This window comes from Cinclus cinclus, chromosome 2 (assembly GCF_963662255.1).
Source record: "Cinclus cinclus chromosome 2, bCinCin1.1, whole genome shotgun sequence".
Classification (NCBI taxonomy): domain Eukaryota; kingdom Metazoa; phylum Chordata; class Aves; order Passeriformes; family Cinclidae; genus Cinclus; species Cinclus cinclus.
The window spans coordinates 101,222,814-101,238,067 of record NC_085047.1 but is presented as its reverse complement, the minus strand read 5'-3'; the positions used below and the strand labels follow the sequence as shown (position 1 = coordinate 101,238,067).

The 15,254-nt window shown below is 38.2% G+C and overlaps 1 protein-coding gene across 3 annotated transcripts in view; it reads left to right on the top strand.

Annotated features, from left to right (window-relative positions):
- CTPS2 (CTP synthase 2) overlaps window positions 1–15,048 on the top strand; it is a 59,392-nt gene extending 44,344 nt beyond the window's left edge. For all 3 annotated transcript variants that reach the window (XM_062488044.1, XM_062488043.1, XM_062488045.1), the window contains 5 exons: window positions 1,129–1,184; window positions 1,909–2,005; window positions 3,415–3,559; window positions 11,720–11,830; window positions 13,488–15,048. In XM_062488044.1, the coding sequence (XP_062344028.1) occupies window positions 1,129–1,184; window positions 1,909–2,005; window positions 3,415–3,559; window positions 11,720–11,789 (368 nt within the window). In that variant the 3' untranslated portion in view covers window positions 11,790–11,830; window positions 13,488–15,048. The remainder of the gene's footprint in view (window positions 1–1,128; window positions 1,185–1,908; window positions 2,006–3,414; window positions 3,560–11,719; window positions 11,831–13,487) is intronic.
- Window positions 15,049–15,254: the final 206 nt, after the last annotated feature.

The following is a 15,254-nucleotide window of genomic DNA, read 5'->3' as shown; positions in this document are numbered from 1 at the left end:
CTTCTGAATATTTGAAATGACATCTACTTTAGCAGAAGACCAAAATGTAATACCATATGAACATTTAATGAAAAGTCTGCAGTTCTAGAGATTCCCATTCCCACACTAGTGATCTAACTGGCCTGGGTGATACTTTGCCTATGTGTGATATAGATATGCATATCACAATGTATAAGTTGTTGTGTGATCTAAACACTTCTTGGAAAAGTTAATAAAAATTAACATGTGTTGTAACCCTTGACCAATATTAAGAGTTGTGTAGACCTGTTTAGATCTTTAGAAAGAATCATAAAACGCTACAGTAGTTTAATCAGGAAACCTGATTTCTTTTTCCTATGCTTTACAACTTGAATGGAAATAATAGTTTTGAAAAGGGGATCCCATAATTTTAAGACACCATTTTTTGTAAAATGGCACTACTATTATTCTACTATTTTTGAAGATATTCTTGGCAGTTTAGTTCATGTACCAATCCCCTAGCAAGACAATAATTGTCATGACCTTAGTGTAAATTGAGAGCAAAGTTTGAGCCACGATTGTAAGAGATATGATTAAAATCTGGTTTACTGCATACCTCTAACTTGCTCCTTATTGCTGTGAAATGTGGAGTGTTCAAGATGATGCACAGAAGACTGCAAGAGTCATTTGGGTAATGAGATCAGGAAAACAGAAAAGCAATATTCTCTGTTCTTTGGAGGTACTATGCCAGGTGCCATGCATAATCTATTAAAATGGAACAGATGCTACTGAAAGGCTTCCTTCCCTGCATCTTTTGTGTGCAACTGTTATAAAACCCTGAAGGGATTTTACATTGCTGGTTCCGTCAGATCTTTTTTTTTTTGAGCTTTACAATTTAAATTAGTTAAATTGTGTTTAGATTCTAGTCTGCCTATGCTATTTCTGGTTAAGGAATGTTGACTATGAATCCCAAATAAACTCAGGTAGCACTAGATTAAAAGAAACTAGTCATCACTCAGGAAGAACAGAAAAACACAGTGAGATGAATAATGTCTTGTCACGTTTAAAATGTGTTAAATGTGACTTTTTTGAGGTTTAAATTACAAGGAATAATTGTAGAACTATTAAAGCAACACTTTGGCTTAAATTTCTCTTTTGTTGTATATTCAGGGAAGCTTTATGGTGATGAAACGTTTGTAGAGGAGCGACACAGGCATCGATATGAGGTAAGCACTGTCCTTTGTATAGATCCACTCCTCTGTGTGCAAACATCTGAGATAAGGTGCCTGAATACCTTCAAAATACTGTCATTCAACGAGGCACACACAAGGTGGACTCCTGGAGCTATCTCTGAGGTAGTTCAAAAGGGATCTGACTCCATCAGTGTCCCTAAAGGAGCCTGAACACTTAGATATGTGCATGCTGTAACTGATTCAGACAATATTAACCTTCCTTAAAAGGGAAGAGAGCGTTATGGTGGTAAACCTTCTCAAAGTTTGGATATTAACTGAGTGGTTAAAGCATCATCAAGGAAATGAGATAGCTCACTGCAGGGCTCCGTAGTTTGAAGGAGGAGCTGCATCACAGCTTTTGTCATAACCACTGAAATTCAGTGTTCAAAGGGGAGGTCTACATCTAGTGGGCCATTTTAAAAAGGGGGAATGCAGGCTGCTTGGGTTCAGGTGGGCAGCAAGCAGAAGGGGCCCTGGCTTTAATTTTGAGTGTTGCATAATAACTTTTAAAATTACTGATTCATCTCTTTATTTAATAAATATGTCCACTTTTGCAAATTTATGCCAGAGTTGTTAAAACAAGAAAGCAAAAGTTCCCAACCCTTACGTAATTCTCTTCATTCTTGTATGCATGTAAAAACCATTATAATTAACTGCTACTGTTGGTTAAATCCAAAATGAAATAGAACTAAAGTTATTATTGCTTTCAATGTTTCAGGTGAACCCAGAACTGACTGACTGCTTTGAAGAGAAGGGTTTGAAATTTGTTGGCCATGATACAGAAGGGAACAGGATGGAAATTATTGAACTGGAGAGTAAGTGTCTTACTTGTTTGTAATACTTACTGCATCTATTAAAATTGTATAAGCTATAGGTTGTTGAATGACATGTAGGCACTGTATTTAGCTGTCGTAACAGCCAAGATCATTTTGGGTGATACTGCTAACTCCACCTGTGTATTACAACGGGTGAAAATTCAGAATAGGTTAAGAAAAGTCTTACTTTGCAAAGACTGTGCATATATTTGATTTTATGAGACAAATGTACTCCTTTTCAAAAAGGTCCTAAATCTAGCTCGAGGGGAATTAGCTACGTAGAATCGTTGTGTGATTTGGGAGATCTTGTAGTCCAATATTCTGCTTCAGCATAGGTCTACCTTCAAATATAGGTCAGGTTCTCCACAGTTGTATCAGTCAAGTTTTGAGTATCCCCAAGTATGCTGTTGCTTGGGCTTCAAACTACTCACCACTGTTCTCTGAACCCAAAAGTCTGGCCATTTTTTAAACACACTTTGTGGTCTACCCATAGTCCACAGCTTCCAACTTAAAGGGTAGGAAAATATATGAAAAGCTTTGCTAAAGTCAGAATTAAGGAAAGCCAGTGCTTTCCCTACATCCAGAGACAGATTCTTCTCAGGCTTGTTGTGCCAGTCTTTCTGACTTTCATCTTCTGAAGGTCAGGAATGGTCTGTGGTTCCTTGGATCCTTCTTTTTGTCTTGAAGAAGGGCATGGTGACTGCTTTTTTCTAGTCATCAGGGACCTCTGGCCTTTTATAGATTTTTATCTATATGCCATTTTCACAGTGACATTGCCCTGCTCCCTAAGCACCCTCAAATATTCTTGGTCAGGCCCCAATATGTGTTCATTTTGCTTGAGTATATGAAATGTGTATAAATCCAGTATAGACAAAGTGTCCTATGACATAAATATGTCCTTAAATATGACATTACCAGAGTATATTACCTATAGAGTCTGTGAAATCTTCATCCTTGCAGCAGAGACCTTCAAAACTTGACTGGACAAAGCTGTCAGCAGCCTGATTTAACTTTGAGTTTGTTCCTGCTTTGAGCATATTGTTCCCAATAGACATGTATAAATAGATAATGGAAATCAAAATATTGTGAAAATAACATGATATATGTAAACTCTGTGACTTTTCCAGTTGTGCCCCTTTCCCCACACCCTTACATTTGGTACAGGTTTATTATTCAGTTTTTATGCATCATAGTGTGATTTTTTTCCTTAGTTTGCCCTGCTAACCTTGTGCCTCTGTTGTCAGTTGCTTTTTGTGGAAAGAAGTTTTCTGCTGCCTCACCCTTAAATTTGCATGTGCTGCTCTGGCTTCTGGACACTAGTCTGAAATCTTCAATAGCGGTTTTTCCTAAAAGTTCTTCGACTATCTTCTTCCTACACTGTGTAATTTTCTTTGATGACTGTCTTGTAGATCACCCATATTTTGTGGGAGTTCAGTTCCACCCAGAATTTTCCTCAAGACCTATGAAACCTTCACCTCCATACCTTGGATTGTTGCTAGCAGCAACTGGGACACTGAATGCATACCTGCAGCGTGGATGTAAATTGTCTCCAAGGTAATCTTTCTTTGTTGCTTGCCTGCAGTTTGAGAGTCACATTTTTGAAGGGACTATCCCATCCTTCAATTCAGAAGCTCAGAAGAGAAAAAGGAGTTCTTCATTGATTTACTTGGCTGTGTGTGCCTGTCATATACCTGGGTGTAAAATAACCTGTAAGCAGGAAGCACAGTTCCTCACTTCTTCCTTTTCAGAGGCTATTAGGGATAAAGCCAGAATCCCCCATTATAATCAGAAAAAAAGTAAAAAATTGTTACTAAATTCAAATGAAGAGAACAGCCTCCTGTGTTAACTTCCATTGACAGTAGCTTCATAGAGAAAGAGATTTGCTAGAGGATCAAAAAATGAAGTGAAATTTGTACCTAGCTGTACTTGAATGATGATAGCAACAACAAAGAAAATGCTGATTTTATTTTGCATTAGCTAAATAATAAATACTATATTTTGGAGACAGGCCTGAAATACAACAATTGGGATACCTTTAGACTTGCAGAAGGATTTGGATCTAGGTCAGAACAGCCAGAGGTTCAGCCAAAACTCAGTCCATGGTCTTGGACACAGAGGCTTTGGTTTATTGAATGTACCAATACTTTTTTTAGCCAGGGTTAACTAATTCTTGTTTATTTCAATGATAATAATAACAGTTAAAATTTCATTATAATAGGAGTAATAAAGAAGTCAGAGGGAAGCCTTGGACACAATAACAAAAAATAAAAAAAATCATGAAATGATTGACTAATAACATTGAACAGATCCAACTCTGGCATGTTGGCTTTTCCTCTAAACAAGACACCAAACTTATTAATTCTGTGGGTTAGTTGTTTTTTCTTTCCTGAGTTTTGTGTTCTATTAAAGTCAGGTCTGTTTGTTAAGAGAGAAATAGGAATTTTATTCAAGTTTGAGTAATAATGGGAAAACAGCCAAGCCAGACCAGACCAATCTGTTTTGGTTCCTTACTTCTTTATGGGTATCAGATTTTATTCACTCTCCATTGCACTCAGTCGTGCACCGATGTACATACAAAGAGATTGAATTTTTGATCTGCAAACTACAGCTTGATTGGAACATGCCTGTTATTTTTAGAAGTGGTCATAACGCTAGCTACCTTTTTAAAAGGTGAGCTGGTGCAATACACAAATCAAATTTTTGTGGTGCTTGGCAAGGCAGTCTTGCATCACAGTGATCTTCAGTCTTCCACTCTTGGTGGGCACTGTGACCCACACTTCATCTCGTTTCACAGGCCCCAATACCCTTTCTTACACATTTCATCCCATAAGTAACCCTGTTTATTTAGCTGAGAAAGAAAAATTACTTCTTTTTTTTTAATGAGTGATCTGTATGTGTCCTTTTTAATTTGCATCATTTAGCATTGGAACAACTATGTTATCTGACCCTGACCTAAAGTTTAATGCATTACAGAATTTGCCCCACTTAGACTTACTTGAATTAATCATTCAAAACGTATACCAAACTCTTTTTCTACATGTTCATAGAATAAACTCCTACCAAATCTTAAACATTTAGCAAAAACAAAAGTCCACACCCCAAAACTCAATATATTAAATTGCGGGTTTTGCTATTTACCTAGTTACACAGTAATCAAGCAATACTCCTGTGTATTGAGAAAGAGCACTGGAATAGGAAGGCATTTTGAGGCTAAAAAAAGGAAGATTTTGTACAGAAGAATGTTCAGGAGGCAATTGCAGTGTTAATTACAGCACACCCACTCATATTACCCACCTGTTGAGTGGAAAGATTTCCAATGTAAACCTTTAAACTGCAGAGTGCTGGTGATTTCATTGAGTTGTGAAGTTAAGGCATGTCCTAGCAAGGCTGAAAAATGTGAGCAGAGGATTTTCTGCACAGCTCATCCAGCACCACCCACATGTGTTGTAGTCATGCTGTTGACTAGGGCAAAGTAAGCTGCAAGAGAATTTGTGGAGACCAGCAAGCCGAGCAGATTCCCTATGCATGGCTACCATAAACACTAAAAAGAGAGGGAATGATGAAGTCCTGAGACAAAAGGAAATATGTATTTCAGCATAAGAGTCTTAACAGGAAACTATTACTGCAAAAAATTTAATAGCCCCATAATTAGGGTGCAATTTTAGTATATGTGACACCTGGACAGAAGCCCTAGCTTGTAAGCAAAGCTAATAATAACTTAAAGGATGCATTACAACTTCTGGGAGAGTGCCCTAAATAAATGAAAGTGAATAAACCATCTCTTAAATTTTTGTGAGGCCTAGTCTGGTACAGACACAGGCCCACATAGGCATGAGCATACCTAGCTGGAGACTGGAATGCAATCTCTGGGGGAAATTTAGTTCTTAGAAACTTCAGTGTATACACCAAGAGACAGTCAAGAACTGACCAAAGGATCGGAGTAACTCAGTGATTAATTGTTACTTATTTACCTGAAGTGCTAGTTGGGCACCCAAGTTGTCTTTGTGGTTTCAGCCTCTTGTGCTTTATGGCAGGAGTGCCCAACCATCAAGGCCCTGCACATAATTTCCTTGTGAATGATTTTAGATCATGACCTTTCCCAAACCTTTCCATGGAAATACTGAAGTCACCATTTCATATAAAGTGAGGAATGTGGTGGGAGGCTGCTAGTTTACATTTTCATTTTCAAGGACAGAGAAAACCAAAACTACATGAGACTCAAAGTGTACAGTACCCACAGATATGCTGTTTTAAAAGAGAAAACAAAGGGGTTTAATAGGAAACTAGTGGATGAAGAAGGGAACTTCACATATAATGTTGATGGCTTTTACTGAGACTTACGTAGTTTCATTTGGAAAAAATTAATAAAAACTGACTTTGGGAATACTATAATATGGGTTACTTAAACGACTGGTGTACAATAAAGCCATGTTGCTTCTTTTGTTTTGGTTTGCTTTTTTTGCCCTTATCCAGTTTAGCATCAGCAGGCTTTATTTCTTCTTTGTCTATAACCAGCACCTTTATTAATGGCTTGCAAGAGTAAGCCTGAGTGCATTAATTATATTTGCAAATAATGTCATTTGAATAAGAGTTGAAAGCGCTATTCAGAACAAAGAAGTAACAAAAAAGTACGTAGGGAATTTAGTAATCTCTGCTGAATATAATGGCATCTCTGGAGGAAGAGGATAAGAAGCTACAGATAAATAATTTAAACACAAATCTCAAGTACAATGGAGGAAGTGTAACAAATGAGAGGTGTTCCTGGGTGAGTAAATGTAGGCCTATGACTACAGCCAAAGAAAACTTTTGCAAAGCATTAGTGAATATGTTAGTGTGAGGCACCAATCCAACGCCATCTAGTCACAGAATACTCTTTTGAGTCCTGGGCAGATTATTAATGAAAGATGACATATGAGCTGCATTGAGAAACAGGGAACAAAAGCAGCTAGAGAACAGCAGGAATGGTGCATAACCAACAAACTCAGAAAATGTGCCCATATGGTGCTTACTGCATTGGCATGGTCCAGCTATCTTTCAGATCAGCTGTGGAGGATATCACCTATGAACAGAAAATATCCTGTGTGACACGTTCTGGTGCCTGATGTCCCCTGTATGTTGTCCCCAGCTGGGAACACTTTTGGCACAGCATCATGCTTCTGCTGAATCCAGACGTGTGATTTGAAGGAAATGTGATTTGAAGACTTTCAAGAGAGCAGCAAAAGAGGGGCTGCTCCATGAGATGACACTCCAGGAGCCAGGGGTGGAAGCTGTCCTGGTGGGAATGGTGTCCTCACCAGCAGGAGTCAGTATCACAGCTGCCACAGAAGGCAAGTGCTGTGGCTCCAGTGAGCTTCCAGTGGTGCAGGTCCCGGGTGGGGATGGTTGAGGCAGCAAAGACCCTGTTACTCTCAGAGCTCTTACAGAAAACTACAGAAGAGTTTTAAAGGAAATCCTTTCTTAGCCATACTGGTACTTAGTCATGGCTAGTTATGTCAGTTAACTTTTTCATTTAAATGTTAGGTGTTTACAGTGAAAACCCTTCTGAGCAAGTCACCTCAAGTCTTTTTCTGTAGTTGTTAAGTGAAAATGCACTTTAAGGAACCAAATAGCTCATTATAACTGTTCTGTGGGTCAGTTATACATTACACACTGCCAGAGCCTGTTTCTCTCCAGTGAGTGTAGGGAGCTGCTGTTGCCTATCCCAGATGAAAATATTATCCTCGGTCCAGTTATGTGAGTCCAGGTGGCTGGCAGGTCAGAACTGGGGAGTTCTGGGTTTGTGCTGAGGGATTCCCAAATGAAATTATGTTTCATAGAAGCATAGAATTGTATCATGATGACCATCATTTTAATGGTAGATAAAAATTTTATGACCATAAATGAAATCTATGATTTTTATGACCATAAAATGATTGTAAAAATATGTACCAAGAATATGGATGACTGCAATTATAACCCTTGCACAATCAGATATGCATTTATTCAAAATAATGCTTTAATGACATAATCATTTTAATAATTCAGCTTTTTTAGGGGAAAAATGCATTATAATAATTTGCAGATTTCCTTTTGCTGAGTCCTTAAAAGATAAGTAACTTAAACAACTGCAGCCTGTATTAAATTTATCTGTACTTCATGTATCTTTAATTTGCACTGAGGAAGAAATTCACTTAGCTTGGCTCATTGCAGGGCATAGCATTACTGTAGTAACTGTTTTAATTCCTTACATTTTTGGAAAAGGAGTTTTTTGTCAATTGTACATTAAAAATGAATGAGAGAAAAGCTCCCCTGAAACTGCTGAAGACTTTGTTTCTAAAGATTATTGATCTGGATTTTCCTAGTGATAACCAGAATGTTCACAGAGTATCCATTTTATAGGAGTGAAGTGACCAAAATTCTTCATTGCAACAACTGAAGTGACTGACTAGATTCAGTGACACTGCATAGAGTTTTTTTATGTTTTTTTCCTTGGCTTCCACTTTGTACTCAAGATCCTACCAGGGGAAAGAAACAAAACGAAGAATAAAACTGTTGGGGTTAGTTTTTAGAACTGGTGGCCTTAGATGTGCTCGCTCAGTGGCTCCTTTTTGTTGGAGTTCAGTGTTGTAAGAATTGTTACAAATAAGATGAAGTGGGTATGAGGCTCCTGCCCAAGATAATTACTAAGTATTTTGAACACGAACTGAGAAAAAACTTGCTGAAGAGAAATGTAAGCATATTTTTTCAATGGTTGGCTCAGTGTGAAAAAGCATTTCATTAAGGAAAGCTGGGCTGGTTTTATTTCTCATCACCACCACTTTCACAGCCAGCAGATTTAAGTAAGGTTACTTAATATTGCCAACTGTGAGCACAAAACATCCATTTAGGTTTTGTGTTTAATGTCTATGTACAACTCCTTGTAATTTGGAACAAAGTACACATTTATCCCAAAGAGAAAAGATGGCTTGCTTCTGGTTAACGCCACCTACAGTTTTCCTTCAGATTACACATGATAGTAATGTGTTTGACATCAGAGTAAATCTTAGAAACCTGACACCAGTGCTGGTTTGAAGCTGTAACACACAGGTATAGGCATGCCAAGTTTCATGAGTCTCTGTTTGCTTTCAAGTCCACTGGCAGGCTAACTCTTGAAGTTCAGGTTTCCTTGGGGTCCAAGTTGTTATTTTTAAGATGATGCCACAGGATGTGGGTATGCTTAGACATATCGTTCAAGAGAGACTGACAGCTACCTGAGTCTGAAGCCCAAGGGCTGATCCTTACCCGAGTATTTCCCCTGCCTTTCTCACCCTGTGGCCTGCTTGTGAGACGTAAAACAGATTTACACCCCATAGAGCAGCCCTACAGTAGGGGAGACAATGAGGTGCTGCTGCAGAAGTCAAGAATGTGATGATGACAGCCCTTCCCTGGGATTAGTTGTCAAATCTTGTACTGAAATTGGGCAGTGTGGGAACAGGAACAAAATTGTCAGCAGCTGAGTAAGTGGTTTAGCCTCTGTGCTAGTGGCCAAGTGAGCCACAGCTTCAGCAAACTGAAAATGGGCTTAAGAAGTTTGGGTGGTAAGTCAGTGAAATCACAGAAGCATCCAGGCTGTGTGACTACTCCTGTGGGCAAATCTCTCTTAAGAGCTGTGTCATTAAGTGGGGGAGGACCTATGATGAGAGTGCTGGGTGGGGACCAGCACCTGACTGCCTCCAAGAGATGAGGCTGGGCAGTTCTTCACTCACTTCATTGGTTGGTGAGCACTTTTACTTAAGCATCTGACTCCCATACTGCGTTATTTACACAGTTCTGGCATGGTTTTGGGCTGTGGTTGTCACTGGGCAGCAGAGCTAATTAAAATAAAAATAAGCTCTCTGAAGACTTTGGACTTACATTCAGGCTCTTATAAGAATATGCAGTTCTTTGCAATCAGTTTTATTCTCTGTTCTGTGCACAATATTTACTATTTTGCTGTGATGTGAAAATGTAAAGCTGTTTTAATAATACTGAATTTTTGTTCCATGTTTCCATGGGTACTTTCAGAAAAAAGTAAGTACAATGTTGGTGATGTTGTGTTTGTCTGTGTGCATCTGGCATGCTTGATCATACTGTTAACAACACTTTCCTCACTTGAACCGTGTAATTGATCACCAGCTGATGAAATTATCAAGTTGAGCATTTCACACTAGCCTGATATGATGTATCCTTTATAAGAACCACATCAGCAGTGTGTGTGTCATGCAAAGAAAGGGCAGAATGCTGTAGACAAAGTCTTAGTGTTTGGACAGCCAGAATATCTATGCTGTTTTACACAAATTTGGTACAGTGACTTGCTGTAACTGGGAGATTTTCCTAACAGAGGTGGAATTTAAATGAGGTGACTCTTGGTGCCTTGTCCCCTGCTGTTTAAGTGTCTGTTTTTTTACCTATTCTTTCCTTGGTTTTCCTTTTCTCTCAAATAAGAGAGGGTGAAATTCAGGCTACAAAGCAGTGCTCAGTAACAAGCACCAGAGTAGCTGAGTGCAGTTTGTCCGCTGTTCCACAGTGCAGCCTCAAAGATCTCCAGCTGTGGGGTTGCATGGCTCCCCTGAAGCATTACCCAGCAGGCAGGCACTGGCATCTACTGCTGAGACTCTGTCTGGCTGGGCCATGTGCTTGATATCTCCGTAGGAGATCATGCCTGGACCATGAGGGACCGTGAGTGGGGTGCTGTTGCCTGGAGGATGAAGGGGTGTGTGGAAAAGGAAGATGTGACAAGACAGCTGTGCAGTCAGTGGCTGGCATAGAGTTGGGACCCAAGGCTGTCGTGATGTTCCCACACAAGTGAAGTCTGAGATCCCAACTTGTACTGTGCTAATCATGGCCTGTGCTCTGAAGAATCACAGGACTGAGCAGAATTACTGCTGCTCAAATGTACTTATCAGTTCCCTAGGCTCCCTTTGCTGGAATGTCTGGAAAACAGACTAGAAGTGAAGTGTAGTAGGGAGGGGTTGAGGCTGGAGGCGCTTCTGAAGCCCACTTAGATTTATTATAAACTTGGAGACCCAATAGACATCACACTGAGTGAAAACGTGGTTTGTGGGCACTTCTTTATCTCACTCTCTGTGGTGATTCCTGTTTTTCACTGTTTCCTTGTTCTTGCCACTTATAAAACAATGACTTGCATGGCAGTTCGGTCTGCTTCTCTCAGGACACAGCAAAAGGGGATAAAACCTCTAGAAAAACTGTCAGGATATTGCTTGGTGCAATGAAAATTACTTGTGTTCTAACTTGAAAAGCAAGGATTGTAATCTTAAGTGTAAATTGAAGAATTGTGAGCTAATAAAGTTGTCTTAACTTTTTGTTTTGTTAAAACTATTATTTTCTTTACCATAAGGGAGAAATTCCTTTTATTTTAGCTTTGAAGACCTGTTATTATCTATCTTGTTGACCATTATCATAGACAAGCAGCACCAGCAAAATGCAGAATGTATACATAGGAGTCAAGCAAAAAAATATTGAATGTACCATTGATCAGGTAGAGCAGTATTTTGCATCAGGTCTTAGACTCCAAACTTCGGCCCATTCCTTTAGAGGAAGGTGTTCTAAAATACCATGTTCTTAGCATGAGCCTAAAGAGGTTTTCTGGAAATGGGTTGCATTTGAGGAAAGTGTTGATCATATGCATCGTGGGTTTGAGGGTTTGAGATAAAATATTTGGTTTAGATATTTCTGAATTCTTATTGGTTCCAACAGTGACAGCTACAGTGACCTAAGCGATGACAGCTCTCCAGAAAAAGATTTTCCTTATTCTGACACAAGCTGAAATGACTATGTGAGAGCACAGAAATGGATGATGCTATTGAGGTAAACTGAAATGTTTTGATACTGCTTTATGACACTGAGTTATTCTAGACTTAAAACAGGAGATAAAGTTAACTTAATTCTCCCATTTGTTTCAAGTCCCATCTGAGACTTATGTCTTCTTTCTTGTCTGTAGCATTTTATTGTTTTCCTCTTCTGCTGCTTAACTCTGAAATTGAGATGTTAAAGTCTGCTTAGTATTTTGGGTATATCTTTTATGTAGGATTCTGTACAAAACCAAGTTGTGCTAGTGTTTGGCGATATATTAAAAATACATTTTAAAATTACATTTTATTTTTTTGTGTCTTCAGTTTACAATTTGGAATCGCTTCAACTACACTGTGTACACATTACTTTTTATTTTGCCTTAATATTTAATTGCATCTGATGCATTGATACAACAAAGACATCCCAACATTAAAGACTTATATTTAATCTGCCAAGTAATTGAGATAAAAACAGGTTTTATAAAATTGTGGCTTTGTTTGCCATAGGCTTTGCCAGAGTAATGTTTGTTTGGTTTTTTATTCACCTGTAAACATGGCAGCCAGTTTGGAGGTTGTGTTGCCTGTGAGACACCTGATCTCTGCAGGATCTGGGCTTGAAACTTGGTCGTACTTTATTTTTCCTACGCAGATTCATCAGAGTTAGGGCTGGTATGGCACTCTCATTCAGCTTCTCAGTGTTTCTGAGCACTTTTGTAAGGGGGCACAACTTTCCACTCTGATTATGTCTCACAGGGTGTTGACACTAAGCAGCTGTGCCAAGGAGACAATTGAGGCCACGTATGAATGATGCATTTCCTGCCTGATGGTTTCATGATTAAAGTAGTGGCACGAGATACTAGAAATTGTTCAGTCCTTAGATGCATGGATTTATTCTGTGATTTTTCAATGGAATTATTTTTTGCTCTCCTGTACCACATGTTAAGGATAATGATCCATTCCCAAATCATGAGAGCAAAGCACAGACTGTTAAGAATTTAATGACCTGGTACGTGAACATACAGTACTGATGACCGTCCTAAAATAACCAAAAGATAAGTAGACAAAATGTTCCTTTTCACTCTTGCCTGGATCCTTCCCACCTCCAAACACCACAATGGTTCTCTTTCTTGAGACCAACACAAGGTACAGGACAGTCCCTCTGGAAAAGCCCTTGCTTTCCTTAGTGAAATTTATGAATGGTAGTTCTCTGTTTACTGTTGCAGAATGATTTGTTCAGTGCCTGGATGAATATACTTTTGTGATGCTTTTAAGTAGTTACCAGTACCCAAGCTGATTTTGTTTGAACATGTCCCTAGGGGATACCAATTGTAATTCAATGAAATTACTCTAGAAAGGATTAAATAACTAAATCCAGATATAAAAGAACAAGAAAAGCATTGGCTTATTTGTTTTTCTCTCTTGGTTAATTCTATCTATTAATCAGCTGCATACACATGTTGAGTATATTTAGCTTTGTGATTTCACTTTAGGCTGTTTGATGCTGATAAAATGCATCTACTTGTGGAATTTACATAGGACTACTTTGAAATGAGTCAACAAATTTGAGTGAAAATTACATAAACATGAAATAAACTGAATTATAGAGGAAATGTTTTCAATAATTGAATTTTTTACATTTATTCTTCCTTCCTCTCCCTCTTTTTATGTTACAGAAACTTGGGGACAGGACAATATTGAATAGAAGAAAGTAAAAGAGTAAACTGCTTGCAGTTCTCATACTGTTTCTTCTTCTACTATGTTCAGTAATTCTTATTACAGATGACAGTTTTACTGTTCTGTAGCAAAAACTGTTCTTTGTAAATGCTGTTTCTCTTCCAAAGTTACCAAATGGTTGTGCACCTTAGCTGTTAATCATTATTATCTTGTCCTATATATCAGAATGATTTCAGGTGAAAATGTATCATTTCACTAGTTCACAGCTTTCTTGATTTGAAGGAAAATTTGACTGGTTTCAGTTTGCCTTGGAATTAGTTTTTGAGAATGAGGTGGGGAATGCACTAAAATATTTAAGGGAAAATTGTCTTACTCTTGAGCAGTAGAAAACAGTTTCAGGGTTTTTTCCCTATTAAGCTTGTATATATTTTTTTTTACTTTTTTTGCTGTTCAGTATGAACAAATGAAAGATGGTTACTGTATCTCAGGTCTATGTGATTATAGTAATTAATGTTGGATACAAGTTTTTTCACTTTGCTTTTATAAGCAATTTGATTTCACATAAATTCATTTTCTCTGTTTCTTCTGGAAGTCTGATAATACTGAACATAATTCTGATGTACAAAATTACAGAAGTGATATTAGAAAGTGGTTTCATATATGTATTTTGTAAGAGAGAAAGTAAATATGTTATGTTAAACTCCAGTTTTAACACTTGTATGAAAGTTGTAGAAAAACCAGTCATAAACCTGGGGTGTTATCTGGGCTCCAGCTAATTGCAGTAAGTAAGTATGAAGCAAATTAAGTAAGGTTCACCCTTGTTTTCCTGCATCCCGTGACCACTCCATCATTGTGGCATTTATTCCTGAATAGAATGGAATGTTGTGTTCTGATTTAGAAATCACAAGTTATTACAATGCATCTCAACTGCAGGCAGTCCTGAAAAGCCAGGGCTGGAGCCTGAACCACTGAGACAGAAGAGGAAGGTGAGAGGTGCTGTTCTGGGTGCAAGGCAGCATTAGGGTGTAAGGATCCCATTAGCAGTGGGGCATCATCAAAACTGTCAGAAAAGATGAACCTGAGCTATGTAACTGATGGGGTCCAGATGCTTGGAACACACTTTCCTATAAAGAAAAAATCTGAATTTTGAGCATTGTGTTTAATTTTGGTTTTGGGTAAAGTGTCTTCTTTAATTCATCAGAAGTCAATATCTGCACAAAAATAAGAAGCACCATGTTCCTTATTACAGCTTTGTAAAACAGCAAGTTTGAAAGTGGTGTATTGCTCTAGAAAATCTCAGGTTGGACAGCAAATTTGTCTCTTCACTAAAAGAAGCTTTAATGGTGATGAAACATAAAATGTATTTTTATGGCCTCACTTTCCTAAAGTAGTTTGTGAATACGTGCCTTAGAAATAATGACAGCAGAATTGGTGTCACTGTATGTCTTCCCCAATGAGAGACACTGGCCACTGCTTTGTGAAAAGTGAAGAATTTCCTAAGATTGTCTGTAACGTGCAAATGTATTTTCAAAACATTTTCAATAAATGGTGTTATTTGGACGTGTTTGGATTCCTACTAAAGAATCATGCTGCCACTTGTGAACTGTGTTGTTAAGGAAAGAATTAATCATTTAATCATGTCCTAGTTGTATTGTGTGTGAGAAAAAAAATATAGGAGTCAAAAAGACATCGAACCTGGAGTGTAGCTGGAAGTGCCCCCTTGCCAGTTCTCTTCAGTGTAAAAGAATCTTCTGCCACAAGGGATC